Raw genomic sequence first — 20,188 nt, 5'->3', positions numbered from 1 at the left:
TGGTCCTGTTCATGAGCTGTCTGACTCAGGCATAGTCACCAGCCTACAAGTTAGGAACCAACCCAGAGACACGGGTGCTCGAGGGCAAGGATGGGCACGGTCTGGAAGTGTGGACACCCCTTCCGGTCCTGCCTGGCCTGGTGCCGTCATTACCCCTGTGACCCGCCTGGAGAACACACAGCCCTCATCACGCCGAGACGCCCTGCCTCTAATCGTCCTGGTCTCGGGTGGGCTCCAACTTACCTATGGGGTACCCCTGGCCGGAGGCCACATCACCCTTTTCCTGTCTGCCAGGGGTCTACTGCCTACATGTTGGCTTGTCCCTGGGTAAGACTCACACCTCCAGGTGCCCACCTGTGCTCTGGTGGGGAGAGCTCAGAAGTCAGCCTGGGCGCACCTGGCCTTCCTGGGTGCTGTCAGAAGACAGCATCTGGGGACAGTGTTTATTTACATTTCAAAAGAGCCTGATAAAAGATCGAGAAATACTTCCAACTCAATACAATGACTCATCCGATTATATGGATTAAGTGATCCTTCAGCATGGGATCACATTAGCCTCATGCCCCACTCCTGGGTGGGTAGGCACCCCCAGAAAGGAAGTGGTGGGGGCCCAAGAGACTCAGGCAGTGAGCGGGGAGTTACCCCATCGCCCTGTTCCCTCCCGCGTCGTGGCTCTCCTGCTCAGGGCCTGTGTGGCTTTGCTGTAGGTCCGTCTGTCACATGAGAGGATGGGTTTTACGGTGGCCATGCTGTGGGCTTTGCTCCTGTGCCAGTCCTTCAATGGAAAAGTGTCACGTGGCCAAGCTGTAAGTGATCTGAGGTCCTGCCTTCTCCTTATCTGGTCACGTACTGTAAGTAATTCACAGCGAGTTTCAACATCTTTTCTCCGAAGCAAGCAACGTTCTTCTGGCCTCTCACCTGGTGCCCTCTGGCTCATGGCATGAAGATCTGGTTTCTTGAAGTGGACTGTGTCAAACAGTCAAATCCAGGGTGCAGGGGTTTGTAAGAGGCAGTCAGGACCACCTCTGGGTCTCTCGGGGTGGAGTCGAGTTTTAGGACCTTGCTCACTTTTGAATTCACCCATTCTCATGTCACTGGGCTTCCCTTGTGGCTCAGCTGATAAAGAATCCGCCTGCAATGTGGGAGACCTGGGTTCGATCCCTGGTTTGGGAAGATCCCCTGGAGAAGGGAAAAGCTACCCACTCGAGTGTTCTGGCCTGGAGAATTCCATGGCTGTATAGTCCATGGGGTTGCAAAGAGTCGGACACGACTGAGTGACTATCACTTCACTTGACTTTATGTCACTTCCAGCAAATGACAGAAGGCAGGGGAGATTTGGGGACATCCTTGCCTTGGGTCTGATTCATCCTTAATTGACTGGCTGACATTTAAGAAGTCTGTAAACTGCTCTGACCCTCAGTGTCTTCTTCTGTAAATCAGGGACACTCATGTCCACCCTGTGGAAACGATCTGCTTATTACAGGAAAGACTCGGCTCGTCAGAGGCTGCCTGGAGCAGAGCACACGCTCAGCAGACCCGAGTGTCCTTCTCTCCTCCCTTGCTCCCCATCACACTCTCTGCCACCTGACGGTCCTCCTCTGGTTTCCGCCATTGGCACCTGGGGTGAGAGAAGAGGCTGGATGTGGAGTAGCAAGATCAAAGCCCCAGCTGGCCCTGCTGGACTCCTGCTAGGCCTCTCCGGTCTCCCTGAGTCACTCTCGGCAATGCACAAACTTCGACTGTAGGATGGAGGGGTCCCCTCAGGGAAGTGGAGTCTTGTTCTGGTAGTTCTGGAGGCGAGAACCAGGCTAGTAGGCAGAGAACATGTGGACAGGCATGGTGAAGATGGCTCTGCCCATCAGTAGCGAGTGTCGGGCCATGAAGGTGGCAGCTTCCAAGGTCCACTGGCTGTGCGTTGAGGATCCTGTTGAGAGATCCACAAGTTTAACAGCGGTGAGATGAGGCAATCGCTGGTCCCTGCTAATTGTTCTCAGCCGGGGAACCACGTCTAGGGTGCTCAGCATCCTTGTTCAGAGGACAAGATCACACCGCAGGACTACAGACTGCAACTCTTAAAGCGGTGCTTCATCTTACGGAGTTCTGGGATTGCTTAAGAGACAACGTGATCTCCTATATATAGGAGATGTCCATTTCAGTCATGATAAAGCTCCAACTTACTCCCAGGAATCTAGAGAGAGCAGGCCTGTGTTGGGACTTCACATGGTGCTGTGTTGGGACAACTGGTATTTCTGGCTAGTTGCTTCTCCAGAACCCGGTGTGGGCCCATGTCACTTTCTGGGCCCAGAGGTGCCCTCCGGGTCTGCCTCCTCTCCAGGGTACAGCGACTCCTGGTGATTGTTTTGTATAAATTGTCCACGGGTTTTTGTTGTGCTCAGTGGGAAGAAAAAGGCCATCTACTGCATTTTCTTGGAAATGGAAGTTCAAGCCATGTTTTTCTTGCCCAATATCACCTTATCTTTTTGTTAGTTGGCATTATTTTTCTGCTTTTTATGTTATTCATGGTTTTCTCATCTTTATTTGAAAAATCTCTTCGCCTCTAGAGATCTCCTGAGCAAAGAGCTGGAACTCATATCCAAATTCAGGCAGCTGGCTGTGGCCTCCTCTCCCTGGAAATCCTTCCTGTCATCTATTATCCAAGACAGATGCAGATCGAGCTGCGGCCTTGCGGGGCTGGCGCTTTTAGGTCATGACAGTTTATTCCCTCAGAAGCCGAGACCCCTGCTCAGCATGGTCCAGTCTTGGCCTTGGCCACTTAGGGTACAGCCAGCAACTCAATTCAAGTCTCACTTCTTCTGTTCTCTTTTCTCCTTTGAATGGGCTTCCCCAGTAGCTCAGTGATAAAGAATCCACCTGCCAGTGCAGGAGACATGGGTTCCATCCCTGGGTCAGGAAAATCCCCTGGAGGAGGAAACGACAGCCCACTCCAGTACTCTTGCCTGGAAAAGTCCATGGACAGAGGAGGCTGGCAAGCTACAGTCCGTGGGGTCACAAAAGAGTTGGACAAGATTGAGTGACTGAGCACATCAAATAGTCAGTGGGTAGAGCTGCATGGATGAGCTTTGTGCTACAATTTTGTGCCAGAAATACTGCACCAGTTCTTGGTTCTAGAGTCTGAATCCACTCACTCAAACGGGGGTCAGTGATGGCAGGAGCCCCACCCCCAGCCTGTCACCATCAAGCAGAGCCCCTCCAGGAGCCCAGCAGGACACAGAGGAGGCAGACAGGGACCCCACAGGCACCCGGGTTCTTGCTTTGTTTGAGAAAAAAAAAAAAAAAGATGTTTGCAGCTGCTTTGAGGAGGACTTCTATGAGTCACTACTTTTAGACACATGCTGCTCTAACCACAGGAAAACAGACCCTAACAGAAAAAGAAGAAGAAAGTAAACAAGATTAGATTTCTGGTGTTCTAATAGGCAGATACATCAAGAAGCCACCTTCCTAAAGTGGCAGCTGCCCACCTCGGTGAGGATCCTTCCACCCTCACCCAAGAAAGATGTCTGCCTGCTTCCCTTGCCCTTGGATGCGGCAATGCCATCCTAAAGAGTACCCTCCGCACCAATCACAGGCAGAAATAACAAATAAGACAAAAAGGCAGCAGAACAGACCGCCCCTGCCTGCGTCTCCACTTGACCTACATGTGGAGAGGACATATTATTCTTTCCTCACAATTGGGTCAAGCAGTTTCAGGATTCAAAGGCAGGAATGTCAAATTGTCCTTCTTGAAAGAGCAGAGTGGGGAAATCCGGGGAAATCAACACAAGGCAGCCCCAGCAGGTGCCAAGTCACGGGCTGTGGTTGGTAGTGGGAGTCCAGCGATCCAGTTCGTGAACCTCCCAAATCCAGACAAGAACTCTGGCCGGAGACTGATTCACACCGCACCCGGGGCGCATGGCCAAAATCCAGTTCGTTTCCCTGCAACACCTTAGTGAAAAGGTCGGCTGTGTGGGTGAGATATGAATGTATTAATTTTCTGGACGCTCCGTTTACTAAGAGAAAGATTAACAGGGCTGTGATACGTGAAAGCTCTCGGATTTCTCCCCTTGGGGGACATAGGAAGGATCGTTTGTGGGGCTGGGTGAGGGAGCGACCCACACACACGGGAGGGATGCGATAGTAAACACAGCATCTCACCCTGGGATTCTTCCGGGGAGCAGCAGGGTTCAGGGGCCAGGGAAGCGCCTGGCTGGGAGTTGGTCCCACCAGCAGAGGTCTGGACCAGAGGCTGGTCCCCTTTCTAAAGTACACTCACCCTTTGACTTTTGGTCGGGGCTTTGCTGAGCTGGCTGCAGCCTCGCTCAGCGACAGCGGAGCAGCGCAGGAAAGAACCTCGGATCTCTCTGCCCGGAATCATGCCGACGGTGGACGACATCCTAGAGCACATCGGGGAATTCAACTTTTTCCAGAAACAAACGTTCTTCCTCCTCTGTCTGCTCTCGGCCGCCTTCACCCCCATCTATGTGGGCATCGTCTTCCTGGGCTTCACCCCTGACCACCGCTGCCAGAGCCCGGGGGTGGCGGAGCTGAGCCGGCGATGCGGCTGGAGCCTGGTGGAGGAGCTCAACTACACGGTGCCGGGCCCGGGGCCCGAGGGCCAGTGCCTCCGCTACGAGGTGGACTGGAACCAGAGCGCCCTCGGCTGCCTGGACCCGCTAGCAGGCCTGGCCACCAACGGCAGCGCCCTACCCCTGGGCCCCTGCGCGCAGGGCTGGTTGTACGACACGTCCGGCTCCTCCATCGTGACCGAGGTAGGTGACCATGGGACTTACAAGAGATAAACAGGGCAGCTTTCCTTAAGGAAGAACCCGGGGAAGCCCAGACGTGGAGTCAGAGGATCTCACAAAATCCTCGTTTCCAACCAAAACATACGGCCTCTTGCTTGTCTAGAGTGTGAGTTAGCTGAAACTTCAAATTATGGCCATAATGATTCTAGTGTATGCAAGTCTCAGTATAAGAAATAAACAAAAACATATCAGAATTCCTGGAAATAACGCCAGGAAAGGGGAAATTTCCAAGCCTCAGGCTGAATTTCTGGAAGCTGTATCCTCCACCTGCCGTCATATGAATGGACAGACAGCCGACAGCTCCTAGAACTCACCTGACTGGTGCCTTACTGTGATACAATGTACTGTTCTCTCAATGGTTAACTTTCTTCTCTTTAGTTTGCTCAAAGTATATATGTCAAACTATTTGGGGTTGGAGCTTTTGCTAGGGTACTGTTAGTTTATTAAAAACCACACTTGACATTCCCACACTTGTCTGTCCCTGGTGGCTCAGAGGGTAAACAATCTGCCTGAAGTACAGGAGACCTGGGTTCAAGCCCTGGTTTGGGAAGATCCCCTGGAGAAGGAGACGGCAACCCACTCCAGTATTCTTGCTTAGAGAATTCCATGGACAGAGGAGACTGGCAGGCTATAGTCCATGGAGTTGCAAAAAGTTGGACACGAATGAGCAACATTAACACACACAGTTGACATACATCTGATTGTGAGGCCTCTTTTCCATAAAAAGGAAAACAATGGAGGCTTGCTGTTTAAAAAAATTTTTATTGGAGTAGAGCCAATTTACAATGTTGTGTCAGTTTCTGCTGTGCAGCAAAGTAAATCACTCATACATATTCATACACTCACTCTTTAGATTTTTTTCTACATAGGCTATTGCATAATATTGAGTAGAGTTCCCTGTGCTCTATAGTAGGTCCCTGCTAGTTATCTATTTTATATACAATAGTGAGACATGATTTTATTGGAGGCAAAGCAAAATAGGGGGACAAGATTATCCTACAAAGAAAGCCAGGTGCTTGGCTTAACTTAAAAGGACCACTTGGACGATGTGAAGATACTCTGGCTGAACGGACATTTAGGTAGAAGAGCCTTTTTTTCTAAGGTTCTAAAGTGGTCTGACAGTCACATGAAACGTGAAGGATTGAAGATTTAACACCATACAATTTTTAAGAGGCCTTACAACTTGGCTCATCTCACTCATTCATACAGAGATGAGGAAACTGAGGTCCAGGGCAGAGAAAGATTTTACCCCAGACAGTGAGAAGGCCTTCCCAAGTGGCTCAGTGGTAAAGACTGTGCCTCCCAATGCAGGAGATACAAGGGATATGGGTTCAATCCCTGGGTAAGGAAGATCCCCTAGAGGAGGGAATGGCAACCCACTCCAGTGTTCTTGCCTGGGAAATCCCATGGACAGAAGAGCCTGGCGGGCTACAGTCCATAAGGTTGCAAAGAGCTGGACACGACCAAGCCACTGAGCATACAATGCACGCACAGAGAGAAACTTAGTTCTAAGCCCTAGAAACCGGATCTCCCAAACTCCGGGCCGGCACCGGCGACTCCTACAACACTGCCTCTTGTTCCAAATGAGAGCAAAGGCCACAGCCATGCCCAAGATGCTAATTCCCCTAATTTAAAGAGACACCAAACTTCCCAACTTCCTTGAGGCAGCACTTGTAACATGTCCACGCACCTGTTTGCCTCTGTGCATTGAAATTAGAAAGAGGAATGGTTCGTGCACAAGTAATTACCTAATTTCAGCTGATTTAGCCAAAATAGAGTTTAGCCTGATGACATACCACCAGGTAGAATGCTAAACAGGCTGCGGGTCAAATCTTCAGATTGTGTAAAGAAAGTTAACACAAGCAAGGAGAGAGTTGGGTTATTGTCATCCAGCTACTCAGTGCAATACAAGGAGTGCCTCCCGTGTCCCCTAGGCTGAGTCGTGTCTAACAGGACTTTGTTTTCTTTCTCTCCCAACTCGGGACCCCTGCGGCCCCTCGCAGTTTAACCTAGTGTGTGCCGACTCCTGGATGCTGGACCTGTTTCAGTCGGCGGTGAATGTAGGATTTTTTATCGGTTCTATGAGTATCGGCTACATAGCAGACAGGTAGGTGTGCCACAGAAGTGGTGGGATTGAAACTGTCCAAGGAGAGCACCCGCCCCTGCCTGAATGCCCTCCTACCCCACAGCACACCGGCCACACTTCCCTGGATGGTCACGACAGTCTTAGATTTCTCCCTGCTCTGTCTGTACTTTCTCATTCTCGGGGCTCATCGAGGGATGTTTCAGCATCGGGTAGCAGTGTTTCCTTGTGGGTTGTCCAGAAGCTGAGGGTGAGACGGGAGAGATGACAGGTGAAAGAGGACTGGATCCCTTTCATAATCCTGATTCTTCATTCGGCTTCCTGCCATCCCCCCCGTCATCCACATTCGGGGCCTCTTCCCTCTTCCCTCTCAAGTCCCAGAGCCGGGTAGAATCTCACTAGTGTTCTTACCTGAGCCTGAGGGGGTGCAGGATTCCTGAATCGGGGCCCCAGAGCCAGATGTAATTGTTGAGTTGGCCAGAAAGTTCCTTTGTGTTTTCCCTTATGATCTTACAGAAAACTTTGAATGAACCTTTTGGTTAACCCAACATATGTGTGGAAGGTACAATATAGCGGGGAAAGGGAACCAGGGTCTCCACACTGACAGAGGTAAGGATTCGATTCCATAATGTCACGTCCCAAGAGATAAATGAAGGGAGATTTCTCCAGGTGGGACGCATGGCCGGTGGTCTTCTCACTTGGGTCTGAATCGTCAGGAGCTTGTTTTCAGTGGCTCGTACCAATCCAGCTCTTCCTGGGTCTCTTATTTATCCATTGTTTTGTAATCCCACATTCACTGTGCTGAAAGTTCCTCATAATGTGCATCTTTATTCATTGATCTGATTGATCAATGATCAATTAGACATTATTAGGAGTCCCCTAAAGAGACAGGGAAAGGAGGGCTTCCCTGGTGGCTCAGGCAGTAGAGAATCTGTCTGCAATGTAGGAGACCCAGGTTCGATCCCTGGGTCAGGAAGATCCCCTGCAGAAGGACATGGCAACCCGCTCCAGTATTCTTGCCTGGAGAATCCCATGGACACAGGAGCCTGGGGGGCTACAGTCTATGGGGTCACAAAGAGTTGAACATTACTGAGTGACTAAAAAAGGGAGAGGAATAGAAAAATCGGCTCTGTACTTGGTAAGCACCTTAGCTAATTTGGCCATCAGAGCTATCATACCAACTGTTTACTGGGTGTGTTTTCTATGCCAGGCAGTGTGAGCAACATTTTAAACAGTATCATCCTCTTAAACTGTTAGTCACCTAGTGAGATGGTGCTGCATGACTGAGCAATGAATATGTAGTCTCATAACTTGTTATAAACTACACATGTTTAATTCTGAAATAAATGGTAAATATGCCTGCTGCCTTCTCCAGCTCTATCTTTGGTACAGATAAACCCACACCTGTGAGCTTAATATGAAACGCAGGTAGAACATTTTGTCTGATGATGCTGCATGGTCTGTCTGGATTAAAACTGGCAAATATGTTAAAGATGAATAAGGCTGGCTGAGTCGGTCACACCCCAGGGGCATCTGAACGTGCACAGCCGGGACTCCCTGCGGCAGCAGGCAGGAGGGGAGCGGCAGAGGGGGCACTAGGTCTGAGGCAGCCCTGGGCCTCCTGCCTCTTCTGTAGCTGCCTGTGCACCTTCTTTCAGAGGCTCCTCTTGAGACTGTGTGGGGAAGAGGCTGGTGAGGTGCAAGGGGAGGGTGTTTGCTTCCACTAGTATTGCTACTGAACTGAGGGCAGTGGTTTGGAGATGATCCTTTAAGAAGGAAGAAGCACCCTACGAGGGCGGTCCAGAGTCCACCCTGCTCCAGCGTGTGGCTGCTCGGGCCCCTGGCCCCTGGCTCCCTCTCCACTCCCACCCGCGCTGGAAAGAGCAGACTAACACTCAACTCTGCCAGCATGGAAGTGAACAAATAGGTGACCGAGCTTCACAGTTGGTTAAATACATGAGTTAATTATTCCCATCCCACTCAGAGAGTAGGAAACGGGTTATAATTCTCTCCTGACGGTGCATTCCTGACTTACAATCCCCGGGCGATTATCCACCTTCTGAAATGACCTCATCATTTTGTTCCCTTTGTTGAAATCTCCTGTGTAAAGCTGATGAGTCATCATTCTTTCCCCCCGCAAGCTGTGCACATCCCTCCATTTCTTTTTCTTAAACTGTCTGAAGTCTGGTTGGTTATGACCCCCTTTCTCCTCTGCTGTGTGCAGATAAGGGTATGGAATAAGATGACTAATCTTTTGCACACTCAACAGCTGTTTCTGAACAACTCTCAGGTTGGGACAAGAATGGGACAAGAATCTCATGGGAACCCATTTGATGCTACAGATTAAACAAAATAGATTGCTATAAGGAATTTTCAAAATATGACCTAACAGCTGAAGGGGTGAGGAGTCTTTTAAGAGCTGAAGTGTCTTTTAGAAGCAAGCCAGGAACACCAAGCCAGACTTCTGAGGGTCAGCTTTGCAACCGTCAGGTGGGAGGGAGGGAAGATACATGCTAAAAAATTTGGAAATAAGCCTTTTACAAGATGTATCATTTGTTTCATCATCCAGACCGCCTAAAGAACGATTGTGAGAATCATCTGACACAAAAAAGTAATCGATCAGCGACTCCAGGCTTTTTACTCCAATGATCAGTAATTCAATGTCAGGCTTGTAAATGTTTTGTTTTATTTTATTTTATTTTATTTTGACCATGGGATCTTAGTCCCCTGACCAGGGGTCAACCCATGCCTCTTGCTTTGGAAGGCAGAGTCTTAACTGCTAGATTATCAGAGAAGTCCCATCAGGCTTATAAATGTTTAACAACTGACTCTAAAGGAGAAAGCCCTGACTTGTAGAGTTTGTTGATCTCCATGCTGTTGATGCTCCCATAGAGGTCCATTTCAAGCTACCAAAGTGAGGTCATGAACACAGAGTTAGAGAAATAGGCACCATCCTATGGCATTTCCACCATATAAATGTAACAAAAAGATGTAAAAGACCTCATGAGCATAGATAAATACTCAAACACTGCAAAATAATCAGGAAGAGATGTTTTGCATATTTATTACACTAGCTTTTAACACAATTTACTTTAGAGTAAGCGTATACATTCATTTTTCATAACGGTCCATTTAACACTCAGCTCACAAATTTTCTGAAAGTCTATCAGTCAGTTCTTGAGAGTCACCACCACGCTGTTCAGATTTCATAATGGAACCAGATCCAAACAGAATCAAAGTCCCAATGAGTTGCAGTCAGGCTTACCCAACTCTGTGGAATCTTCCAAAACAAGCTGTCTCCTACCTACTATGTGCCAGTCATTGTACTGGACATCATGGTGTGTTATATCTCACTAGGATCCTAACAGCCTTGAAGAGGAAAGTTATCATCCACAGTTTGCACAGGAGGAGACTGAGGCTCAGTGAAATTAAGGCAGTGCTTCCCAAATGTTAACGTGCATGTCAACCACCTGGGGGGTTTGTTAGAATTACGATTCTGATCCATTGGGTCTGGAGTGGGCCTGAGGATCTGCCTTTCAAACCACCCGCTGGCAATATTCATATCCCCAGGCCACAGTCGGAGTGGCAAGTAGCTAAAGGATTTATGAAGCCAATGCTACAGGAGTCCATCCACTCTCTTTGATTTTCTCTCTTTCTTTCATTTAGCCACTTAAGTGGTTCTGTTGTAGGAGGGCAGGAAGGTAGGGATGTCTCAAACCAGTCTCCCGAACCTCCAGAATTTCTTCCAGCCCTGCCTTACTGTTTTAATCGCCTTGTGTCCATCTGTGAAATTGTCCCCTAGTGAACTGCATTCGTAGATTCGAGTTTCTGAAGGTTCCCACGCTCTGAGTTTCAAACGGTGAATGCCCCCTCTCATCAGCCATGGGATTTTGTCACCTAGGGGAGCACGATCGCGGTGCTTTGCGGTCACCCGAGTCAAATTTGGAAGTTGAAGAAATCTCATTTGAACGCGTGCTTATAAATTCTTTGAGGATAAGTGAAGGGGATTGGGTAGGAGAACATGGAAAGAAAGGCTAAAACGTTGTGTCGAGTTGTGATTTTGGAAGGCTATGGATAAAAGGCTAAGGGGCTATACGTTTACAGTGGGGAATAGTTGACTGAGAATTCACAAATGATGTAGTCAACACAGAGTTTTAAGAAGTTTGGCAATTTACATTGATTCCCAATGGGACTGCTTGATCTTTAAGTTTCAGATTTGAAGCATTAATGATATCCATAAGACCGCTCACAGGATAAGGCTCAGGATATTATCTAAAGCCCTTGAGAAAGAACTAAGGGTCTTGACTGTGCTTGATGACATTGTTATTATTTAGTCTCCTTTGATTGCTGTCCTTTGTTTCCACATTTCTCACTTCTCTGATTAAACTCATTCTTTGACCAAAGTTTTCTGCAGACAGAAGGCAGGCAGAGGGCATGGTGGTGTGGGGTGGGGGCAGGAAGCATACGGTCCTGTTCTGTTTCCGTAAAGACAAGGTTAAGCCCAGGTTCCCACATTTTCCTCTACTCTGTGTACTGAGACACTCCCAGGTCCTTAAACCAATGAAACCCAAGTCCCCATAATAAAATGTACAGGAGCTCTCCTGCTAGGGGACTGCACGACAAAGGCCTAAGGGAGGGGAACACACGAGGTGAGGGCACAAACAACCATTTCCATGGAGACACACAAATACCATGAAGTCCAAAGGCAGTGTTGAAATGGATAGGGAAATTCACCCAACGCTGAGTTTTGTTTTTTCTAAAACAAAAGCTCCTGGGTGGGCAGTTGAGTCTGTTCGTGGAGAGGCCCAGCTCATGTGATGATGGAAGGCTTAGATAGGCCCTTGGGGCATTCAGGACTGGGGAGCTCGAAGAATCTCCCCTCCCTGAGTACCCTCCACAGTGTGAGGCTGAGAGATTCTGCAGCCCAGAAAGGGTCTCGCTGTTTACACATTGTGCCAACAGAACAGACCCAAAGTCAGGGATTCTCTTGGAGGGAATCAATCTGTACCTCTTGAATTTCCATCCTTCAGAGTTGACCCCCACTTTAATTAGAGTTCCATAGCTTGTGTGAATTTTCTACAACTTTCGTGAATCTAATCTGATGCCATTCCCTCTCTTCGTTTTCTCTTCACAGGTTTGGCCGTAAGCTCTGCCTCTTGATTACAATCCTCATAAACGCTTCATCTGGAGTGCTCATGGCCATCTCCCCAAACTACACTTGGATGCTAATTTTTCGCTTGATTCAAGGACTGGTCAGCAAAGCAGGCTGGTTAATAGGCTACATCCTGAGTAAGAACACTTGTGATTGTAGCTGTGGGAACAAAGGTTGGCTGGCAAAATACAGTCAGTCTGGTGGGGGAAGCTACACAGAAAACTGGACTCAGCTTCAAGACAACGTTGAAAGATTTTTCTTTCTGTATCAAAAGCATTTCTAAAATCTTTTCACTAGACTCATTCTACATTCCTCCTAGAAAGAAAACAATGGAACAGGATTGAGAGTAAACAGTGTGCCATCCAAAGTCTTATATAACACTTTAGGAATTTTTGCTTTCTATACCCTAGTGTGTTCCATAGAGAGAAAGTCTAGCCTACCAGGTTCTTCTGATTGTTGTTCTGCCACTAAGTCATGTCTGACTCTTTGCGACCCCATGGGCTGCAGCACACCAGGCTTCCCTGTCTCTTACTGTCTCCTGGAGTTTGCTCAAACTCACGTCCATCGAGTTGGTGATGCCATCCAACCATCTCATCCTCTGTCGTCCCCTTCTCCTCTTGTCCTCAATCTTCCCCAGCATCAGAGTCTTTTCCATCAAGTTGGCTCTTCAAATCAGGTGGCTAAACAATTAGAGCTTTTGCTTCGGTCCTTCCAATGGATATTCAGAGTTGATTTTCTTTAGGACTGACTGGTTTGAACCCCATGAACTTTAGTACCAGGCTATACAGAGAGAACATTCAATGAGAAGCATGCTAGATTTATAAGAGACTTTATTAGTTTGAGTACATCCACTCTAGCAAACCACAGTTATCCTCAAATTATATGCAAGGAAACTGAGGATACAAGTGCTGTGGTCAATCTCGGGTCCTCAGCAAGCCACTTGTAGGACCAGGAATATCATTTACATCCTACTCATTAGGAGCCAGAGCTATGCTTAAGCTCCATAGATTATAGGCAAATATTTACATTATAACAGCAGAGCATCTTTAAAGTGATATTAAGGAGAATTACCACCACACTTAGATTTTGGGAATTCACTTCATCATTGCTTTTCTTTTGGGTACATTCAAGTAGTATCCACACAAAGGGAAATGGACTCTGAAATTTAAATAATAATAATACATCTCTCATTTCACACAAGAGAACTAGAATATCTGTGCTTAAAAACTGGCTCAGGAGAGGGGCCAGCACATTTGGGGGATTCTATGAGATGAGGAGGCAATGGCGCCTTTAATACTTTTCGGTGCCTGTCACGGTAGTCCCCTGATCTATGTGAGGACAACAAAGAGATGAATGCATGCAGTTGTCTGATGAGGAACGTGGCCTCTGAAGACATAACATCGAAATATGCAGCTTTTGGATGTAGATTTCAGCCTCCTCTTGGTACTTTCTCCTCTAGTGTCCTTACGGTGCCCTTATGGTACCCTTGCCATGTGCCCTTTTTCTGCTTTTCTACTTGCTACCCCAAGACCTCATCCGTGACCCCAACTGCTTTGAAAGACAGATGTTTCCATTTATTATGTACACAGTTTCATCTGTCTTTGTAAGTACTTTTGGATAGTTCACAGTACTTCATAGAAATAATTTCATAGAATATTTCTATTTGGTTTACAAATAGCTGAAATCTTTAACATGATAACCAAACATTTCAAGCAAAATTCTGTGGTTCATGGAATATCTGGCATGTCAATTTTAGAATGTCTGTGACATAAAAATGACTATTGCCTAAAGCCATGTACCATGGACTTCATATAGCTGTCAGGTGTATGGCATAGGATAAGGCAATAATTACACCACGTGCAGTGTTATGCCTTTAAACCAGTTCTTGGAGAATAAAAAACCTGATTCATAGTGTTTTCCAATTTCTAAGTTGTGAATACTCACACCACGACTGATTTTAAGATACCAATGGGTTAAAAATCAGCTTGCAAAATTCCTAAAATTTTAAAAATTAGTTCTTGCCAGCCAGTACTAGCTGACTTCAGTCAACTTGGAAACACACCCCTTAGGTTTTCAAGCCATTTGCACACATTAACAGGATGGCCAAGAAAAAGTTTAACTCATGTAAGAGGACATGAGCTATTATACTGAGCTATTCATTTACGTGAAAATCATCTATGCTCTAAATTCAATGCTTATTCCATGTAATGTGGGATTACGAGATTTTATATTAACACAATAGCAATAATCATAACAGAATAGGTCCCAAAGGACACTTAAATGTTCTCTAAGAGCTGTATAGAAAATTCTGGAAGTTGGACTGCATTTTCGAGGTTGGCATTCTAGTTGCCCTTTCACTGGATCACCAGCTTACTGTCGTACTGACTGGTGCTGGCCCTTTGGGTTCTCTCCACAGTTACAGAATTTGTTGGGCTGAGATACCGGAGGACAGTGGGGATTGTCTACCAAGTGGCCTTCACGGTTGGACTCCTTGTGCTTGCTGGGGTGGCCTATGCGCTTCCGCACTGGAGGTGGCTTCAGCTCACCGTGACTCTGCCCAACTTCTGCTTCTTGCTCTATTACTGGTAAGTCCACGTGGAACAAAAAGGAAAGAAACTGAAATATTACATTTAACTAAAAAGGCTATCTTCCCCCAATGCACACCATCCATCCAGCCTAAGCTGTCCTTCACTCTTCTGTTTCACGGAAAACCCAGGTCCGTGTTTCAGGGCTGAAAATTACAAGTTTCCACCTGTCTCCCCCTCTGGAAACCAAATGTTCTTTCACTTTGAACAAAGAGCTTTATGACTTGGATCTCACATTTTCACATTATTTATGTGGTTTTAAAAATTAGCTTCTAGTGGCCGTAATACCATTTGAAGAGACTGAGAATATTACCATTCTTATTCTGCCTCTCCTCAGAAGAAACTCCAAGATGGAGAAGGTGAAGGGTGACGCTGTTGTTAACACTTGCACCGCCAGGTCCGAAGCAGACATCCCCAATCAATCACAGCAGTTTTTATCCCAGATTAGGCCAATGTGGTACCCCAGTCAGACCATACCAATCAATCAGAGTTAACAAAGCAAGTGAAATGTCAGTCATTCCTGCCCAAGGGAAACATGGAAATAGCAGAAACTCTCAAAAGCTCCTAATGTGAGGTTATCTGAGATACAGTAAAAAAGGGTGCTGGATTATCAACCAAATCTCCTTTGCAAAAACCCACTTATTTACTTCCTGGACATAGCTACGTATTCTTCCTATACGTGCCTTGTCTAAGGATTTAACATCTAAACCCTTTCCAGGAAGCCTGTTTCTTCTCCAAAAGCCAGTAATATTCTGAGGGTGATTCTTACCTCCTTCCCTCTATCCTTTCTACCCCCTTTCTATCTCGGAATCCACCCCCTTGTTTTTTCCTGTTCTCATTAGGAGCTCATTATTTATTGCCTGGCTTTCTGGACAGATTCATAACTGGTCTGTTTGGCATCAGCTTTCCTATCCTCTAGTCCATGCTTCGCATTGCATTGAAAAAATCCAGGTCTACCTCCTTACTCTGTGCCTTAAACATTTTTCAAGTCTTATTCTCCTCAGAATGACGTAATGCTTTAGCATGACAGGAAAGGGCCAGGTATTATCCAAGTTCTGACCATCTCTGAAGCACTTCTTGCCACTTTTACTCAACTGAGTCAAATTTAGTTTTCTTACAATTTCACAAGCCCCACAGTAGAGCTGCTTTTACAAAAGATCACTCAAGATGAAGAGTAGAAAACAGGTGTTTGGGCTGTTTTGTTTTCTTCAGATAAATATTCAGAAGTGGGATTTCTGGATAATACAGCAGTTCTATTTCTAATATTATTCCATACCTTTCTCCATGGTGGCTGCACCAATATATACATCCCCACCAATAGTTCACCAGGATTCCCTTTTCTCCATATCCTCGCCAGTACTTGCTATTTCTTGTCTTTTTGATAACAGCCACTCTGACAGATTGAGGTGATATCTCAACTGTAGTTTTGATTTGCTTTTCCCTGGTGATTAGTGATGTTGAGCATATTTTCATGTCCTTAGTGGCCATCTGTGTATCTTCTTTGGAAAAATGTCTGTTCCAATGCTCTGTTCATATTTGTTTATTTTTAAAATTAAAAAAAGATTTGGCTGTGCTGCATCTTTGAGGCCGTGTGTGGGCTTCTCTAGTTGCAGTGAGTGGAAGCCACTCTCTAGTGATCGTACGCGGGCTTCTCCTCGCAGTGGCGGCTTCTCCTGTTACACAGCATGGGCTCTACAGTGCAGCCTCAGTCGTGGTGGTACACATGCTCGCTCCAAAGCATGTAGGATCTTCCCAGACCAGGGATCAAACCCTTGTCCCCTGCATTGGCAGGTGGATTCTTAACCCCTGGGGCCATCAGGGAAGTCCCACTCTGCTCATTTTTAAATCAAATTGTTTGGATTTTAGCTATCAGGTTGAATGAGCTCTTTATATATTTTGGATATCAACCCCTTATTCGATATATAGCTAGCAAGTATTCTCTCCCATTCAGTAGGCTGTCTGTTCATTTTGTTGATGGTTTCCTTTACTGTGAAGTCTCCACACAATTTTACTTCCTCTGTAGATACAACCAAACCTCTTTATGTAAGGCCCCTCCCAGAAATTGGCTTGTGACCGCTGAGCAGGTGGAGGGCCAAGTAGGATTTTCCCCTCTACTTAACAGCACTGATGACACTTTTTCTGTGCCCCAGGTGTGTACCTGAGTCTCCTCGGTGGCTGATCTCACAGAACAAAAATGCAAAAGCCATGAAGATCATTAAGCATATTGCAAAGAAAAATGGAAAACCCTTGCCCGGATCTCTTCAGGTGAGCCAGCGGCTGAAGTAGCAAAGCTGGGAACTGTGAAAAGCAGGAAAAAGCATGCACTGTCTCCATGGGGAGCCGCAGAAGGGGCCCACCTCCCGTGCACAGCAGGATATTCCTGTTGTACTAAGATTTGTGGTTCCCAGTAGAATATTTTAAGCAGATGGGAAACATCAAAGGAAACCAAAAGTCATTTGAAAGTCGAATGAGGAGCTTCTATCTTGTTCATCTCTTGACTGTGTTGGCCCTCAGCCCCAGTACAGAGGGAAGAATCTTCAAACACCAATAATTCCTTAGAATTTTTAAAATTTTAGATAAAAAATTATCCCAAAATATTTTAAACAACCCCCTGCCTTCCTGAATAGAACAAATCAACGTGTCCATTTTCCGTGCACTTAGCATTTCGCCTTTAGTAGACCTCATCACCTTTAGTTTAAAACTTTTCGCCTGACAGGACCTGGTAAAGAGAAAATCAAGCTTACTAGGAATTTATATTGACATAATAGCAAGTCATTTTTGATGAGGCTCTAAAATGGGTGACCTGTACAAATCTGAGATTGACCTGACATTCACAGTGAGAGACTCAGAGGCCTTTTCCCTTCACTTCCTCTCTGGGTGGTTAGAGTACCTATTGTTCTTTCTGCATGAGCAACTAGCATAGCACTGATTCTTAGAATTCAGATCCTCTTGGACACTGGCCAGGGAATAAAGCACACGTGGGTCACTGTCTGCCCCCACGGTCAGAGTTCATGTGAGGACACTAAGTCCGGTCATTGCAGGTTCCCTGGAGGCTTCTTCCAACACCAGCTTGACTGGTCCAGCATCGACTGTGTCCTTCTAGAGTGGGCTTCTCAATTCACCAGGGGAACCTGTGAACATGCATTTCCCTCTGGCTGGGCTGGGGCCAGAGATTTTTTGCTCTTTATTATTTTAATATTTTATTTTATTTATTTGTTTGGCTGCACCAGGTCTTAGTTGAGACATGCAGGATCTTCGATCTTCATTGCAGCATATGAGATTTGGCATGCAGGACCTGGTTCCCTGACCAGGGATCAAACCCAGGCCTCCTGCACTGAAGTCTTAGCCACTGAACCACCAGAGAAGTCCCCAGAGACCTTTCATTCCAACAAGCCCCAGGTGATGCCAACGCTGGTCTGAGTGCCAAGGTCCTCGAGCAGTCTCCTATTGGGCCTCACTCAGGTCTGGGTGTGCAGAGAGGTTGTGTCAATGCCCTCAGCCCTCAGGGTCACTGGAGGACCTCAGTTTTACCCCACCACACTTTACCAACAGCATCCCATAATATATATGTATGAATTACCCCGCTTCTCTGTAGCCCAGTATCCTCTTCTGTGAGACATAGTGAAAAACATAAAATCTAACTTGTAGGGTGGTTATATTGATTAAACGAGTTAATGTGTGTGAAGGGCTTAGCTAGCTCTGGGCACATTAAAAGCAATTAGCAAGGTATTATGTTCCCGGGGTGACCCTGGGACGCTCTCATGAAATATACAAAACTATTGCTATTGTTTATATTCTCAGAGCCTCAGACCCGATGAGGAAGTTGGCGAGAAGTTGAATCCTTCATTTCTTGACTTGGTCAGAACCGCTCAAATAAGGAAACACACCTTGATCTTGATGTACAACTGGTAAGGATTATTCTTCACTTTAAAATCTCTCCAAATTCTTTTAATCTCCATCATCCACATAGAGGGAGGGACCAAGAGTACCTTCAAAACGTAGCCTAGGTCCAGTCAGCATCAGTGGTAGATTGCAAGTGGGCTCATTTATATTTTCGTCAGGCAGATGTTGAAATCAGCTTACCGACCCAACACACAGACCGCTACAGTCTCAACCTTGGCTTTACCTTAAGAATCACCTGGGAGTTTACAAAATACCAAGGCCAGACTCCTCTCCCACAAAGACATGGATTTAATTGTCAAGGCAAGGAACCAGGAACCAATACTTTTAAAATCTTCCAAGTGATTCTAATGTCAAACTGAGACAATTGGTATAGATTTTTTTAAAATTGAAGTGTAATTGATTTACAATATGTTAGTTTCAGTTATATAGCACAGCGATTCATATATATGTATATATGCTTCAAATTCTCTTCCCTTATAGAAGTGGTAGAAGTGTTAGCCACTCAGTTGTGTCTGACTCTTTGTGATCCCACGGACTGCAGCCTGCCAGGCTCCTCTGGCAGGAGTCCATGAGAAGGAGAGGAGTCCATGAGAATTCTCCAGGCAAGAATACTGAAGTGGGCCGCCATTCCCTTCTCCAGGGGATCTTCCTGACCCAGGGACTGAACCTGGTTCTCCTGCATCGGCAGATAGATCAGATTCTTTACCATCTGAGTCATCAGGGAAGCCCTGGCAGGTTGTTACTAAATACTGATAGAGTCCCCGGTGCTGCACAGTAGGTCCTTGTTGTGTAGATTAATTGACATGAGTGTAGATCTCTACTGCAAGGCCTTTTCTTTTCCACCTGGAAAAAATGTAAATAAATAAACTTCTCAAACAAGACTACCCGACAGGTATAACCACTGACTCCACATCCAGTAGCAAGTCTGAGCATCCTCACTGCCTGCAGGCTGCTCCAGAGCGCTGGGCTGCGGGCTCTGCACCAGCCTCTGCACCACGCAGCATGCTTTCCCTTCACTGAGTGACATCACTGGGATGACACAGAGCAGTCAAATGATGCTTCACAGTCACTGACAGAAGGGGACGCCCCTGGTGGTCCACGCTCCTACTGCAGGGAGCACGGGATTGATCCCTGGTCGGGGAACTAAGATCCTGAATGTCCTGCATGCCACATGGGACAGCTAAACAATAAAAGACTATCCAGAGTCACTGACAAAAGCAAAGCTTACCAGGAGTTAATTTAGCAGCCTTCACAATATTGCATGTGAAATGCATCGGGGAAACCTGGCCTCATTATCCTCATATTTTCCATTGCAGACATTCAACACTTTCGGTCAACAAAACCAAAAACATCATCTAAGTCTTGTTTGTGAATGGATAAACAACAGGGACCTACCATATAGCTCAGAGAACGAGATTTGGTATCCTATGGTTAACCATAATGGAAAAGAATATAAAAAAAGAAAGCATATATGTAAAAATTAATTGATTTTAGTGTGTTGTCTGTATCATGCAGAAGATAAATCATCAAAAGTGGGGCTGTATCCATTTGGGAATTTGGTTCCCACTTGGTCTCCTGTGTTCCTTATGTTTGGATTAAGTAGTCATTAGAAGACCAGAATGGAGAAGGAAATGGCAATCCACTCCAGCACTCTTGCCTGGAA

General features: G+C 46.4%; 1 protein-coding gene across 2 annotated transcripts in view; it reads left to right on the top strand.

Moving 5' to 3' along the window:
- The first annotated feature begins 3,671 nt into the window (after positions 1-3,671).
- Positions 3,672-20,188, top strand: part of LOC138445057 (solute carrier family 22 member 2) — a 33,348-nt gene continuing 16,831 nt past the window's right edge. The window contains exons 1-6 of one of the 2 annotated variants that reach the window (XM_069598863.1): positions 3,672-4,766; positions 6,806-6,909; positions 12,020-12,174; positions 14,454-14,622; positions 16,773-16,887; positions 18,424-18,530. In XM_069598863.1, coding sequence (XP_069454964.1) covers positions 4,371-4,766; positions 6,806-6,909; positions 12,020-12,174; positions 14,454-14,622; positions 16,773-16,887; positions 18,424-18,530 — 1,046 coding nt within the window. In that variant the 5' untranslated portion in view covers positions 3,672-4,370. The remainder of the gene's footprint in view (positions 4,767-6,805; positions 6,910-12,019; positions 12,175-14,453; positions 14,623-16,772; positions 16,888-18,423; positions 18,531-20,188) is intronic. The other variant, XM_069598864.1, reaches the window with a different exon arrangement.

Source organism: Ovis canadensis, chromosome 8, assembly GCF_042477335.2.
Source record: "Ovis canadensis isolate MfBH-ARS-UI-01 breed Bighorn chromosome 8, ARS-UI_OviCan_v2, whole genome shotgun sequence".
NCBI lineage: Eukaryota > Metazoa > Chordata > Mammalia > Artiodactyla > Bovidae > Ovis > Ovis canadensis.
Note: the sequence above shows the minus strand (reverse complement) of the source record. Positions and strands in the feature narration are given on the sequence as shown.